This window comes from Elephas maximus, chromosome 20, assembly GCF_024166365.1.
Source record: "Elephas maximus indicus isolate mEleMax1 chromosome 20, mEleMax1 primary haplotype, whole genome shotgun sequence".
Classification (NCBI taxonomy): Eukaryota; Metazoa; Chordata; class Mammalia; order Proboscidea; family Elephantidae; genus Elephas; species Elephas maximus.
This window is the reverse complement of record NC_064838.1, coordinates 5214283-5230029: the sequence shown is the minus strand read 5'-3', so window position 1 is coordinate 5230029 and position 15747 is coordinate 5214283. Positions and strand designations below refer to the sequence as shown.

The following is a 15747-nucleotide window of genomic DNA, read 5'->3' as shown; positions in this document are numbered from 1 at the left end:
TTGACAGTAGAGGACAAGGCTTGTGGCACTAAAATGCAGTCATGGCACTTACAAGTACCTGCAGATTTCACAGGCATCTAAAGTATACTTCAGTTCTCTACAAAGCAGCGGTACGTAGCAGGGCATCACGTCTTAAATGAGGAAGAAAGCCATGTTTATTAGTAAAGGCCATCTGAAACCTCTTTTAACTTGTTTCAATTATGGGCAAAATCAAAGAAGTAAAGGAGAGCCTGGCATTCCCTGCCTTCTGTGAAACCTGGAAAAGGGAAAAGTCAGCTGCAGAAGTAATTTGTCTTTCCATACCTGGGAATGAGTTCTGCCTTCTATTTATTGACGGTATAGATGGAGATAATGTAGAAACACAGTGTAGCCTACAGTTAATCATGCTAGAGAGGATTCAGAGTGGAGCTGAGCTGAAATGGGGGAGAAGTGGTGCTGTCTTGGTAGTAGTGTGTAATTACACAGTAATTCTGAACAGCTGAGTAAATTCAGCTTTGCTTTACCCTTTGTTGAACTTGGTAAAACAGTTGTAAATTGACAGAAAGTTTTCACATTGAGTAATAGTGATTTCTACAGTTATAATAATAAAATTATTTAAGGGTTAAATGAAAATAACACCAAAGGTCTCTTCCCCCTTGCTCTGAAAGTACTTTTTACTCTTCCTTCTTTCTGTGCTTTTTTGTTAGCTCATTGACATAATAGTAATGGGTACAGCTAATGAGTTATGAGACTTAAAGTATGCTGACTATAGTTAAGGTTGAAAGTTTGTCAACAAATTAGAAGCATAATACTTTCAACCTCTCACAATTCAGCATACTGTTCCTATTTTTTTTTTTATGAAAAATCTGACCAAATGCAGAAGTAGAGCGACAATTTGTATTTTTTTAAACAAAATAGACTGCTGCGAAAAATTAGCAGCAAGCACATTGTTCATGCTAGAAATGTCTATTTAGTTGTGGCTAAATGAAAACACTCCGTTCGTGCTGGAAACGTGGTACGTGAAGGTGCAGAAGATGTGCCCGTGCTACTGCACGTGATCTCTGCCGTCCTCTGGGTGTGGGAAGCAACTTTATGTGATAGAAGGGGTAGAGAGGGAAGGTAAGTGGTGGGCTAAGGGACTAGAAGATGGCAAAAGATTTTAAATTATGGGGGATGAGAGAAGGAGCTGACCAGGGACAGGTGAAAAACTTTGCCAAGTGACGTTAATGATTCCAATTCATTATAATGAGATCTTTTCATCCAGTAATACTGAGGAGTCTGGCTACTGGGGTAGTGAAGCTGGACATTTGGAGTGATCTGTGGCCCATGTACAAGCTGGGTCTCCTGAGGCGGTGAGGTAGCAGGGGACTGACGTCAGACAGCTGTGGAGAGAGAGAAGTAGGGGCAGGAGAAAATGAAGGTTCTGTGAAGTCGATTGCAAGAGAAGCATTTTCCGTACACAGATTTCACATTTTGGCTCAGGCAAAAACAGTGAGCCTTTTCCAGAGAAATGGATGGAATGGGGAAGTTTGCATATGCTGGGATGAAATTCAGAGATCTCAATTAGAGAGTCAGGTGTAGATGACCATTTTAGTGCCTAAGTTAGGGAAATATATGATTTTAAAAGTCTCCAAATTTAATAATTTTAATACAATCTCTATGGGTTGAAACTTCTGCAGTTTGCATTTGTTGTGAATAAAATGAACCTTTGTGTAAGCTTTAACTTGTTTTGAAATCTCTGTGGTTGAGTGAACATAATATGATTTAAAATTATTGACATAGTAATGTGACCTTGGGCAAATCATTTCATGTCTTACGTATGTTTCAGTTTCCTCAGTTGTGAAATGGGACTTATCCACCTACCTTTAATGCCACGTGTCTTAATGAGGTAGTGTGGGCAAAGGGCTTAGTCTAGGGCCTGGTACACACTAAGTGAACAATAAATGATAGAAGTTACTGTTGTCTAATCAGAAATTCCTTGACCCTTTGGTTCTTTATGTCTGCCGGTGGACCTTGGAGCCTCCTAGTCCTCATTAGTTCTTGCTCTGAAGTAGATTCTTATAAAGCATTGATTCTTGTCTGGCTTATGTTAGATTCATCAGTGTTATTTATTTGAATTATACAAGATTCACTACAGTAGGTAGTCACTCTGTGGTAGGGAGTGGTCAGGAGTGTTAGGTCAGATACAGAAAGGCTGGAAGATCTTTGATGATTAGAAGTAATTCCTATTCTTAGTGCTGATGCCTTTCTGTCTTGTCACTCAGGACCTGTCCCTTGGTTCAGAACCCCCTTACCCAAACTCTCCACACTGGGCTCTGACTTTTTGTTCTCAAGTCTCCTGATTTGGGTTACACTAGGCATTAGGTTCAGCCAGAAAAGCAAGAAATTGGACTTTTAATTCAATTAAATAACCTGTTTCTGGGTACCTACCTAGTACCAGGCAATGGCGACATGCATTTCATCCAAGTTATTTTCCTAGTCTTCCTCCACTTGACCCAGTCCTGAGGCCATCCAAAACTCAGCATGGCAGACATACCATTAAATTACATTGCAAATACCCCTAGCTCTAGCCCTGTTTACATATCTTTTACCATTTTCCATGATCCTAGGACACAGACTAAAAATTTCAGAGGTGGCATCGATTCTAAAAGTTAACTAGTCCAGTTCCCTTTTAGATCATCCTTGGCAGATGGTAATCCTTCTGATCAAATCCGTCTGTAGTTGAAGCACTTTTATATCACTTTTCAAGGGTACTATTGTTGGAAGATAGAATCTGAGTTTTATAAATACCTTCACTGCATTACTGAATTGAAATCTCTCCCTACCAAACTCATATTTAGCAGTCTATTTTAGTCACTTGATGCAAACCAAAACAGACCTTCTTATCAGTGGCCACTGCTTTAAAGGCTGTAAGTATTTTTTCATGTGTTTTCAGATAGGTGTTTGTTAGTTTTCCTACTAGTAAACTAAAGTTATTCATGACTACATATTTTTCATTTTTATAAGGTTTTAAATTTCAGCAATTTCTTTTACCACTGTTAACTTGTTTTAGATTGTGGTATCGTCCCTTTTCAGTGTCTCAGTAATGTAGTTTTGACATATGGGTTTTGCATTTTTCAATGTAAATTATTTTAATCTTATTGTCCTTCTGTATTTATTTGTTGGAAATTTTTCCTTTGTGTATTCCTCTCCCAAACGAAGTCAGTCAGGTATATGTAAACAGTTTAATGAAACAAACTATTTAATTGAAAAATGATTTTTACTTAGGGTCAGCACTTGCTAGTTTGTGGAGTCATATTGAATGTATTGGAGGCAGTGACTTGTCAAATCTCTGTGCAAACCAGAGGGCAGGGAATTTGTTTTATTTTCTGTATTACTCCAAGAAACATCATTTAAAGATTTTTTTGAAATAATACAGAACCTTGTTGCTAATTTATGATCATCCAGAAAGTATTGAAGATTATTTTAAATCATGTTGTGAAATTTTTATGTATGTCAAAGTTGATATATAAAACTAAAGAAGGAATACTAATGTTATAAATAGAACATTCAGGTTACCTGGAAAAATATCATTTTGGGGGAGAGAAACACAAACACACCCACACCCACACACCTGTCTACCCACCCCATGTGTATTTCGTTGATTTCAAACAAAAAACAAGAATTTTTTAAATAAAAATTTTGCAATGGAAGAAAGCAGGCAAGTCCATTGAATCTAATGCAGATTTAATAAGTTAAAATGTATAGTAGCCTACACTCTTAGAAATAATTTTTCTACCACATTATGATCAAAGTAAAAATATTGAATATTAAGGAGTATCTCTATGAAAGCATCATACAGCTAAAGGGTCAGAGTAACACAATGAAATGTATACATTTATTAGGAGTAAAAAAACCTTTCTAATTAAGTATGAGTGTGTACAATATGTATTCTCATAAGTCCTACTTTCCTAACGGCTGTTGCTTTGTTTATATCTTAATTGATACATTTATCTAAGAAAGAAGTGATACTTCCAAATAGCAAATGTTGATAAGGTGAAGATTTCTTTGATTTCACCCAAAATAATAGACAAAGTTTATAAGAACTTAAGCTTTAGTTTTTTCTCTTCAACATATTTCAATAAATACCTAATAGCTGCGTTTTTATTACAGTGTAATATTTGTGTTTTAAGTATACTTTATTATTACATAACCTACAGCCTTACCGGTTTTGGCATTTATACTAATGTTCTTTTTTTTTATTACTATGTTTTCAGTGAAAGTTTACTCAGCAAATTAGATTCCCATTTGACAGTTTTACACAAATTGTTCCACGATTGCATTCTTGTTGTTTGTTTCCAGTCCTCTAGTTTTCCTGCCCCCTTATCATCTCATCTTTGCTTGGAGTAATTGTTGACCTTTGGTAATGCTTGGTGTTCAGCTTGCCTTGTCCTCGCGGCGCCGTGTCCTCGCGGCGCCTCAGCAGTGGGTCTCTGCACGGGAGGGCAGATTTTAAAGGGAGAAGGAAGGCAAGTGTAGTTTCAAAGAGCATCTTCAATATTATAAAATCATGCCACACTTACAGGGGAAAGCTAATTGTATTAGTAAAAAAAATTATAGGAAAGGCACTAGAATTTCAAGTTTATGAGAAGGGAACGTGATTTTTAAAATGTTGAGAAATACTGGCTCAGTTTCGGAGAATGAGGTGTTACTAAATGAAAATTACTTTGATGATCTATAAAAATTAATGAATTACCTATTTTTGAAATAGTGAAAACTGTGAGGCTTTTTAAAAGATGCCATTTTTTTAATGTAAATGTAGGTGGCTTTGAAAATCTCTGTGAATATTTGAGAAGCCAGTTGAAAAATGAAGTAATTTTAGTTTTTCTGTATAGAGTTATACTAGCAACATGTAGTTATTGAAAAATGTTTGTCTAACAATTTTTATCTAAAGGAATCCGTGTAATAGTTCTTTTGTAGTAATTTGATTTCTTAAACATTTCACTTTTTCCTGTTTCATCAGAGATTTGTTAATTTGTGTTATAGTACAAATTGAATTTCTTTTTCTTCTTTTGAACTAAAGCAGCTTCCTTGCCATAGCTTATGGTTGTGTTAAATAGGTAGCAAAGAATAGCATGGTTTGAGAAGATAAATGTCAGGAGCGTCCAAAGTAGACATTTAGTCTTTTGGATTAATGGGGAAGAAGGTCAATAATTGCATGGATTTCAATAAGCTTAAAAATAATATTCTTTGCTACTATGGTAATATTAAAATGTTGAATTAATTTCTAGATACTGCATTTTGATTTTTGACTGTCCTGTTATGGCGGAATCTCTATTTTGATGGCCAACTTGTATGGAATATAGGAGATAAGCTACTTGGTTTTCAGAGAAAAACAGAACAATGTATATATTTTTGAAAATTATGGATTGTCTTTCTGCCTTTTCACCCTGTTTTCTTCTTCTTCTTTAGGGCCCTCCAGAATTTCCACAGCATACGCCTGGGCCTGTTCCCAATAATTTTAGCCAGCCCCCCCGACTTCCTATTCAGGACCAGTGGAGAGCCCCACCCCCTCCTCAAGACCGAGACCCTTTCTTCTTAGGAGGTAGATAAAGAATGTCGCAAAGAAATGTAACAAAACATGCTTACATTTTTGAACAGAATTTTACTCCCAGTAGGGGATATTGCCAAGAATATTTATACCGTGGTTGTTCCATCTTTCTGTCATTTCAAATGCTGAAATTGGATATTTTTGGTATCTGAAATGTAGAAATCTCATACAAAGGAGAAAAAGATTTACAGAAAATAACTAATGAAGCAATCTAGAAAGAAAAGGAAAACCCTAGAATTCTAATTTGCTTTCAAACATTTATACTGTGTAACTTTGGTCCTTGTTAAGGCAATAGGTAAAATCGCTTTTCTAAGAAATGCATGCACTTTGTAACCAGAAGGTAATGTTGCTTGTACCACCACTTAGTTTCAGGTGAACCAAGGTTTCCAAGTCATCTTTTTCTGGAGCAGCGAAGTCCCCCTCCACCACCACCTCCTCCTACACTTCTTAACAGTAGCCATCCTGTTCCTACTCAGAGCCCTTTACCGTTCACTCAGCCCGGACCAGCATTTAATCAACAAGGACAGCAACCAGGATTTCCAAGAGAGAGGCCTGTGAGACCAAGCCTTCAGCCTCCAGGTCCTGTGGGGATTCTTCACTTCAGCCAGCCAGGATCAGCAAATACACGGCCTTTTATTCCTCCTAGACAGCCGTTCTTGCCGGGCCCGGGCCAGCCGTTTCTACCAACACACGCACAGCCTAATCTGCAGGTATGCATCATAAGTAAAACTTAAAAAGGAAAAAAGTGTGCCTGTAGCTTTGAATCCTTGTGCTGCATAAAAGTGAAATTTCAAGTTGTAGCCCGGTCATTTGTGGAGATTATTTAAAGAATAAGGGCATTTACCTTAAATGTGCTGTTTATTAAAGACAGCATTCTTGGCATTATTGTTTATCTCCACGGTAGGAGGAGATGTGGAAAAAGTGTCATTTTTTTGGGAAATGAAAACAGTTAGTACTAAGATTTTTTGAAAGGATGTACTGTAATAAAATCAGAATATTTTTTGATGCTACATCTGCCCATCATTTCAAGATTTCTTAAAAGGTTTATGCCAGTGGAAGCAGAATTACTTTGTTAAATTATGTTCTTACACTGTATAGTGAGAAAATTCTTTGTGAGGAGAAAAAAATATTGTTGTTCACTCATGGTTTGAAAGACTTGAGTGCCCTCTGCTGATAGAATTATGTTTCATAGGTTGACTTGAGTATTTATGACATCTTTCTTACTCAGTGTATTTCTTCTTGTATTTTACGTTTACTGTTAAAATAGATAGCGGTGGTATGCTTGAGTCAACTGTTTAGAAACACGTGGAATGTATGTCTAAACTAAAAACAGAAAATGATTGTTATTTAAGGGTGTTAGTATAGGATAAAAGAGTTTTTAATTTTTCTTTTAAGAACAAGTACAATTCATGTATCTTCACTGCAGAAGTATTAGAATATAGAGTAGTGTAAAAGAAAGAAATTAAATAATCCCATCACCCAGAAACAATCACCACTCACATTTGACTGTATATTTTTTTCAGTCTTTTTTTTAATGCATGCCTTCTCACCCCATGCTTTTTTCTTTAATTTCCAATTAATACATCATTGATACCTTTCCGTGCCAGTGAATTGTCTTTCCTTACATCATTTTAAAATGCAGCACGAGTTTACATTTTATAGCTGTTTATGTTTGCACATGTATTTGGTTTCAATATTTTGGTGTTATAAACAGTACTTCAGAGAACATCCTTGAGGTCAAGTGTTTGCTGGCATCTTTAGTTACTTTCTTAGGATAAATTCCTAGAATTACTGGGTCGTTGGAAGAATTTAGGACAAATATAACATAGTTTTTTCTTGGCTTGTTACTGCATTTAAGATAGTATTATCATCATCCACAAATCTGACATGAAGTTTTAGTACCGTTGAAAGTTTCCTTTCTATATTGAGGTTTTCAAGAAAATGGTTGAATTGGCGTATAACTCGTATATACATGTATCAATGATTGTTCCTCTTTCTTTTGAACCTGAAGGGGCCATTGCATCCTCCATTGCCACCTCCACATCAGCCCCAGCCTCAGCCCCAACAGCAGCAAGCTCAGCATCAGCAGCAGCAGCCCCAGCATCAGCCCCAGCATCATCAGCACCAGCCCCCACTTCAGCCCCCACACCAGCCCCCACACCAGCCTCCACATCAGCCTCCTCCCCAGCATCAGCCTCCTCACCAGCCACAGCATCAGCCGCAGCACCAGCCTCCACATCAGCCCCAGCAGCATCAGCATCACCACCACCTTTCCGTTCCTCCTCCACCTCTGATGCCCATGTCTCAGCCACAGTTTAGGCCTCATATGCAGACTCCGCAGCCTCAGCCAAATAGCAGCAGAATGCAGTGCCCCCAGCGCCAGGGGCTAAGGCATGTAAGTATTGAACCATGTTTTAATGTCATCTTCCTCGGATACCTTTAAGTCACAGAACTTTAGGGGCATTATTTGTGAATTAGAATTTTTTCCAGTCCTGATTTAAATTGATAAAACATACGTAGTGGTGCACAGAAACCCAGGTTTATTAGTGTTACCAAGGGTGGGTGGGAAGGAGAAATAGGGAAGGTTCTGATGAAGGAGCTCAGAGTTTCTGTTAAGGGTGATGAAAAAATTTGGAAACCATTGATGGTGATGATTGCACAGCATGGTGAATGTAACTTATGTCAATGAATTGCACACTTAAAAATGGTTATGGTGACACATGTTTTATTACATATGTTAAACTGTAATAAAAACGAAACAAACACATATGTCTTAGTAAACATTGACTTTAAAAATATTTTTTAAAAAGCATACTATTTTCTGAAGTGAATGCATTTTAAAAAAAAACGGAAATTTCTTAACTGTAGAAATTAATAACTTACCCTTTTTGTGCCTTCAAAAAATGTATTACTTCAATGTCTAACTTTCTTATATCTAGATATTTCTTCAGTGATACCAGCCAGACCAAACCTGTTGCTATCAAGTTTATTCCGACTCATGTTGTTACACAGTAGAATTGCTCTGTGGGGTTTTCTTGGCTGCAGTCTTTGTGGAAGCAGATCCCCAGGCCTTTCTTCTGTGGTGCCACTGGGTGGGTTCAAACCGCCCACCTTTTAGGTTAGCAGCTGATCACAAACTGCTCGTACCACCCAGATACTATTAATTAATGGCCACATAGTTTTAGAAAAGATTTTTGGGTGATAGATACTCTCCCTTTGCCAGTGGATTACTTCTTGATGCATAGATTGTCTCTGGGCTCTGGATAAATAACTAAATGAAATCAGGAAAAATGTATAGACTATCTTTGGTGTTAGGCACTGCTCTGGCCCCTTCAGATTGTGCACCTGCAGCCACAGGCACTTCACTCAGCCACTGCATCCCATCAGGTTGTGTACCTCCAGCTTCAGGTGCATGACTTAGCCATTGCGTGCCTTCAGATTGTGCACCTCCAGCCTCAGGTGCATGACTTAGCCATTGCGTGCCTTCAGATTGTGCACCTCCAGCCTCAGGCGTGTCACTCAGCCACTGTGTCCCTTCAGATTATGCACCTGCAGCCTCAGGCGTGTCACTTAGCCACTGCGTCCCTTCAGGTTGTGCATCTCCAGCCTCAGGCGCACCGCTCAGCCATTGTGCCCCTTCAGATTGTGCGCCTCCAGCCTCAGGTGCATCACCCGGCCACTGCGTCCCTCATATTGCGTACTGCCACCTTCATGCATATCACTCAGCCACTTGTGTCTCAGTTTTTCTGATGCATGCCTCTTTTTAAAGTAGCATAGAGACTAAAGTGATGGAAAAAAGGGTTTTTTAGGTCTGAGAAGAAGGTGATGTACAACCTAGATTTCATTTTGTCAGAATAATGGCAGAATATATCATGAGGCTTGTGCCTTTAAATATTTGACCTGGGTGACCTTGGAGCTGAATTCTTCCCTCTTGATATTTCAGTTATCTGTAAAGTCTTCTAGCTGTTGGGCTCCTCTCTAAAGAATCCCTATGATTATCATAACTGAGAATTTCCTCTGTATAATAAAACTTTTTCGCATCATTCTCCTCCAGGAAGGACTTTATGTTAGGATATTGACTTAATGCTTGATTTTTTTTTTTCTTTCTTGTTCCATCTTAAATTTAGGTAACTAAGTAAATGTGTTAATGCCATTAATCCAGCTGATTCCTTTTGGCAGCCACAGTCATTTGCTGGCTTTACTAATTTTGTGAAATTCACTCAGTCTTTTGAAAGACCAATTGAAAATCACACTGGTATAATTCCTGTAAAAAGGGGCATACTTGTAGACAAGTATGATATCTTTACCAGTTTGAGTCCTTAAAATTAAGGTGTGCTGCTACATAGATCAGGGAACATTTATGCATGTGGAAAAAGTATTTACCAATGAGAAAGCACCTGTTTCTCAGAAGTATAATGCTTTTATTTAATAACGTGTCTTTTTAGGTTTCTTCCCCCAGTTTCCAGTTTTAGTTATAATTTCTTTCTTCTTCTGATAGAATACAACTTCACAGAATGTAACCAAACGGCCAATTCAGCAAATGCAGCCAACCGCTCCAAGAAATAGTAATTTGCGTGAACTACCAATAGCGCCATCACATGTCATGGAAATGAGTAACAGTCGTTGCTCCTCCACACCTGCAGCTCAAGTGAAACCTATCATAAGCACGTCACCACCCACGAGATCTGTGGTGGGTTCCAGGAACACGCAGGGAAAGACCGAGGTGAAGGTCAAGCCTGTTAGCCCTGTGGTTCAACCTAAAGAAGAAGCAAAAACGGAACCAGAGGTAGGACTTTAAAAAAAAAAAAACAAACACTCAGGCAAGAAGCCTTGTAATTAACCTGGACTCTCTGCGGTTATTCACGAAGTCTTCTCACTCTTGTTTTCAGCTACGTCTTGAATTGGGTCCTTCTTTTAACCTAATAACCATGTCCATATAAGATATACTTGTCACTGGTTTACAGTATTAGGTTTTATCTATATATTCGTACAATTATTGTTTTATGATTTAGAATCTATACTACCAGAGGTTAGTAAACTTTTTCTGTAAAGGGCTGGGTAGTAATTATTTTAGGCTTTATTGTCCAAGCTGTTTCTGTAGTAACAATTAGCACAAAAAGAGTTACAGATAATTCTGAAGTGAATGGTAGGCAGGGCTATAAAATAAAACTTTATTTACAAAAGAAGGTGATGGGCCGGCTTTAGCCTGAGGGCTGTAGTTTGCTGGTCCCTGATACACATAGTTACCTTTCTGTGACTTTTATTGTTTTTCACTATAAGCTTCTAGAAGATAGGACCACCTTTACTTTTGGTCTGTGAATAATGTTTTGGGGGCTTTGTTTTTAATTATAATTATATATGTTGTTTCTAACTTCGAAATAGGTACGGAATGTTTTAAGTATAAATAACAAATGCATGTAGGTATTCTACATGGTTTCCAGTTGCCTTATTTGCATCTTGATTTAGGTTTGGCCACTTATTTTTTGCTTGGGGGGGGTTAATATTAACATAATATCCGTCATGAAGTTTTTAATGAACTCTTGTTAAGTAGCAATAAAATCTATGGCTGGGACAAGCCCTAAGAGGCCATTGATGCCCTATAAAAGAAATGAATGGGATTTATGTAATGTTACTGTACAATAGATGTTTCAGTTTCAGACTCCTCCCTAGAAATACAGGTGTAAAAATTGGGCAGTGTCGGTAAAACTTAGGTACTAACAAGGCAGAGCAGTCTGGTTTAGGTGGATTATTTGCATCTCCCGGGAACTCTTAAAAACACAGCCTTTGGAATGCCCTGTCCCTTGTTAGCAGTGTGACCCTGGGCAAGTTACGTCACCTCTCATGAGCCTGAAGTTCCCTGTCAAATGAGGATTAAACAAGGCAGTGTTTTTTCCCTGGGACATGAAAAGAGATCAGTACGTGGGAGTTATTAATATATTGATAAAACTTACATAGAACATAATGAATTAGGATAATATGTTAACATATATTAATATAATGAAGTAAGAGCGGCATGGAAGGTTTCCTTAGAATGAAATTTAGGAAAGTTGTGTTTTCTTAATTTTATAAAAACTAGTCAATACAGCTTTTATCTTTTAGCAGTTTGTTATTATTACCATTTGGTCATTTTTTTCCTAATAAAGTATTGTAACAGTTTTAACAGTATGTTATTAAATCAGATATAAATATAAAGTGAAAATATTGAGTTAACGTTTAATAAGATCTTATTAGAAGAGTGACTTTTTTATTTCCAAATCAATATCTGAAAAAATAATCTAGATTTCCAAACTGAATCAGGGCAGTTAGTTTATAAAAAGGGTTCTTTGCTAAAAATTTTATAATACTTTTATATAGGCATCTCCTTGCTTTGTATATGTAAGCTGATTTGATTCAGAAAAATTAAGTCATACACATTACTTTTATAATAACAGTGGCCAAAATAGTATGACAGAAATGACCTTCTAGGCATACCTCTAGTCACTTCTGGCTATTTGCTCCTTTCATAATAGTTGATTTGGGTAGGCTTCTAAATTCTTCTTCTTCAGAGTTAAGCAGATCGAGGGGTGAAATGGAGCTTGCAGGTGGCTGTAGTGTGGAAAGTCATTTAAGCGTGAAAACATGAGTGATTATAATAAATGAATGTCTTCATTTGTTTGCTTTTAATTTTCTGTGTACATAGAATAGGACTGGAAATAGATTTTTTTTAATTTTTCCTTTTTTAAAAGAAAAGTCTTCTATTTGTTTTGCTTAAATAAATGTGGTTTATATTCTTATACTTATGCAGTTGATAATGATATAATAACATGGTTCATATTCTTATACTTATGTAGTTGTTAATGATATAATCAAGGACAAATTTATTTAGATGGAAACCTTTCTAAAGTATTTCTATCTAGATTCCTGAACACATTTTAACTTTTTCTTGATGGCTTTAAGAAAAACCCTAATGAATATTATTTTTTCCTGAATTTTTAAACAGTGCATCCTTAGGGCCTACTAATATATTTACAACTGTTTGCTCCCAGATGGCTTTGGTTCTGTAGCTTTTTGAACTGTATAGTCATATCTTACTGTTTTTCTGTCTTTTTTCCCTGATGTCTCTTCTTGCTCTATATGCCTACGTATATGATAGCCCTTCACTCGCCTTCAAATTTGCTGTTTCAGATCTGTCCTAGACTTTGAAATTAGATAACCGTGTTGGTAGGAATTGCTCACAGAATGATAAGCCAGCCCTGCTCGAGGGACCTGTAAGCGAACTGCATGGACTCCCAGAACATCAGCTCACTCTTCAGCTGCATTGTAATCCTAAATTCCTAAGGCTTATGTAGAGTAGATAAGATTATTAAGTAGCTATCTGAATTCTGAATTCTAGGTAGATTAAATACTGTGTTACATTCTTTTGAAGTATCTGTAGGTGAGGATGTATATGAATTTTTTAAAGAAAATTATTACTCTTTTTTGTTAAGTCCTTAACTTTTTATAAGGATTGGGTGTTTTTTATGGACGTTATTGGACCTTTTCAGATTATTTGACAGGCTTTCAGAATGGTTTGGGGCTGGAATATTAAAGGTTCCTTATATATAGCCATTGATATTCTAATACTGCAATTGGCAACATTTTGATTCTGAGGAGAGTACGTGAGTTCAAGGTCAGCGAGATTGACTTGTGCTGTTCATTATAACCAATTATTCTGTGACAAATGAGTTTGAGATCAGGTTGAAAATTCTGTAAGAAAAATCAATAGTTCTAATCAGGGCCTTTCAGGTCATTTGCCACCCTGCCTTTTGTTAGTTTGTCAGAAAAGAGCAAGATAAAAGCTGGGAGACAGCGGGTGCTTCAGTTTTGTTGCCATTTCCGTTTGAAACATATTTTGATACCTTAAATGAATAGTTTAATTGGTTTCAAACTTGTAGATGAGTAGAAATTTACATTTTTTTTTTAATATTCTGGTAAGATCTTCCAAATTAGCTTTAGCTGTGTAATTTCTTTACCCTCCAAGTAGGAAACAGTTAGGCTTAAAAGTCTTGAAGCAGATTTTGGATGGCTTCTCTCAAATACTGAGTTGAGGGTCTTTGAGAAGTGCACTTTCTTAGTTTGTTGAAATAGAGTGGTCACCTTGCCTTGTGCTCCAAAGTAAGCAGTGTGTGTTCTCTATTTCAGTTTCCTGATGAAGATGAGGAAACAAGGTTGTATCGTTTAAAGATAGAAGAACAGAAACGCCTGAGAGAAGAAATCCTGAAACAAAAGGAGTTACGACGGCAGCAGCAGGCTGGTGCTCGAAAGAAGGAGTTACTTGAGAGACTCGCGCAGCAGCAGCAGCAGCAACAGCAGCAGCAGCTTTATACCCCCCAGCTCCCAGTAGAGCAAGAAGAACGCACATCTTCACCTTCACCCCCCAATGGAAACCCATTGTTACCCTTTCCAGGTGCACAGGTCAGACAAAATGTGAAAAACAGACTTCTTGTTAAAAACCAAGATGTTGCTGTTTCAAATGTTCAGCCCAAAACATCAAGTTTTGTACCATCTGGTGCTAATATGCAGTATCAAGGACAATTGAAACCACTGAAACATTTGAGACAGGCCAGAACAGTACCTCAAAGTCAAACTCAGCCATCCCTCAAAGTACTACAAGTGAAACCTGCTGACATGGAAGAATTACCACCTTCGCCACAGACTGCTAGAGTGGCCTCCGTCCAAGGCCGGCCCCAGGAAGTGAAACCTGGAGTGAAAAGGACGGTCATGCAGCGGGCAAACAGCGGTAGTGGAGACGGGCCGCACATCAGCTCCAAAGTCAGGGTGATTAAGTTGTCAGGCGGGGTAAGTCTACATGCCTTGTGAGTGCTCTCCCCATTCGTATTTCACTTACAATACCTTCATTCCTAGAGAATGTTATGGAAGAAAGAGAAATAAAACTTGGCTCTGTTAGAATCATGTACCTACCTGAAGGTGGTAGAAGAAATGTCATTTAAACTTTCAACTGGGACCCATATTTTTTCAGTTGTGTCTTTTGAGTCTTAATGAAAGACCAGTATGACAGTCTCAAAATTAGCCTTTTCCTCAGTTTTAGCTTCATTTCATAGATAATATGTGATAGAATTATCTAAGTTTGTTTTAAAAATAAAATTTTCTTTACCATAAAAGAAATAATTTGTTGTGTGTAGCTTTAGATTTAGCAAGCACCTGTATGTGGAATCCCTGGTGGCATAGTGGTTAAGAGCTACAGCTGCTAACCAAAAGGTCAGCAGTTTCAGTCCACCAGGTGCTCCTTGGAAACTGTATGGGGCAGTTCTGCTCTGCCCTGTAGGGTCGCTATGGGTCATACTTGACTTGACGGCAGCGGGTTTTTCTGTGTGTAATGGGTGGTGGTGGTGGTTGTATGTACATGTGTGCCTACTTTTAAGCAGCCTTGTTGCAAAAACTATTACCTGTCTTCTGGTTTCGAAGCCAGCTTCCTCCCTCAGGGGGAAGAAAAAGGGTAACAAAATTCTAAATTGAAATCATATGTTATCTCACCACCTGCTTTCAAAAAGTGAAACATGCCTCCTTTCTTTCTTTACATGTGATTGGTGCGCATTTTAGATCATTTTCTGTAAGACACAGGAGTTACAGTTTGCCACTGTAGTTTGGGTAAGTTCAGTACTCCAAAATAAAAATGTCGCTGCAGATAGAGTCCTCTTGTAGAAGATTCTCTGGTAAAGAAGTGATCTGTAAAATACTTGCTTCCTTATCCTGCATTTAGTCACAGGCGGTCTCTAGGTTACGAACGTCCAGACTTATGAGTAACTAGTACTTAAAAATGAACTGTCATAAAGCCTATTGCATTAAAAATTTGAGTTAAATGCTTATAATGGTCCGTAATAATGAATGCACTCACTCCTTTGCGGTGGTCACAAAAACACTGCGCAGCTTAGAAGTGTTTCTTAAGTGTTTTATATGCATAAAAAAACACTTGGCTGACACTCAGTAGGAACTGTATGTGCCTGGAGATTTGACTTAAAGACAGACTTAGCGACAGACCTCGTTTTCACCCCTCGGAGTGCCTGCATGGTAAAAGCTTTCCTTTATTGGTAACTTAGAGTGAATACTACATGTGTGCTGCGGCCTGTGGTGTCCTAGTTCAAAACAGTGCTACCTATTGTGTGCGGCTTGTATTGTGGAAGAGAGGAGAATAGCAGCAA

At 37.7% G+C, this 15747-nt stretch overlaps 1 protein-coding gene across 5 annotated transcripts in view; it reads left to right on the top strand.

Moving 5' to 3' along the window:
* RBM33 (RNA binding motif protein 33) overlaps window positions 1-15747 on the top strand; it is a 205707-nt gene that overhangs the window by 132992 nt on the left and 56968 nt on the right. For all 5 annotated transcript variants that reach the window (XR_007514470.1, XM_049863167.1, XM_049863166.1 and 2 more), the window contains 5 exons: window positions 5431-5563; window positions 5936-6279; window positions 7581-7964; window positions 10068-10355; window positions 13730-14386. Coding sequence is in view for 4 of the 5 variants with exons in the window: in XM_049863167.1 (XP_049719124.1) it covers window positions 5431-5563; window positions 5936-6279; window positions 7581-7964; window positions 10068-10355; window positions 13730-14386 (1806 nt within the window). In the remaining variant the exon portion in view is untranslated. The remainder of the gene's footprint in view (window positions 1-5430; window positions 5564-5935; window positions 6280-7580; window positions 7965-10067; window positions 10356-13729; window positions 14387-15747) is intronic.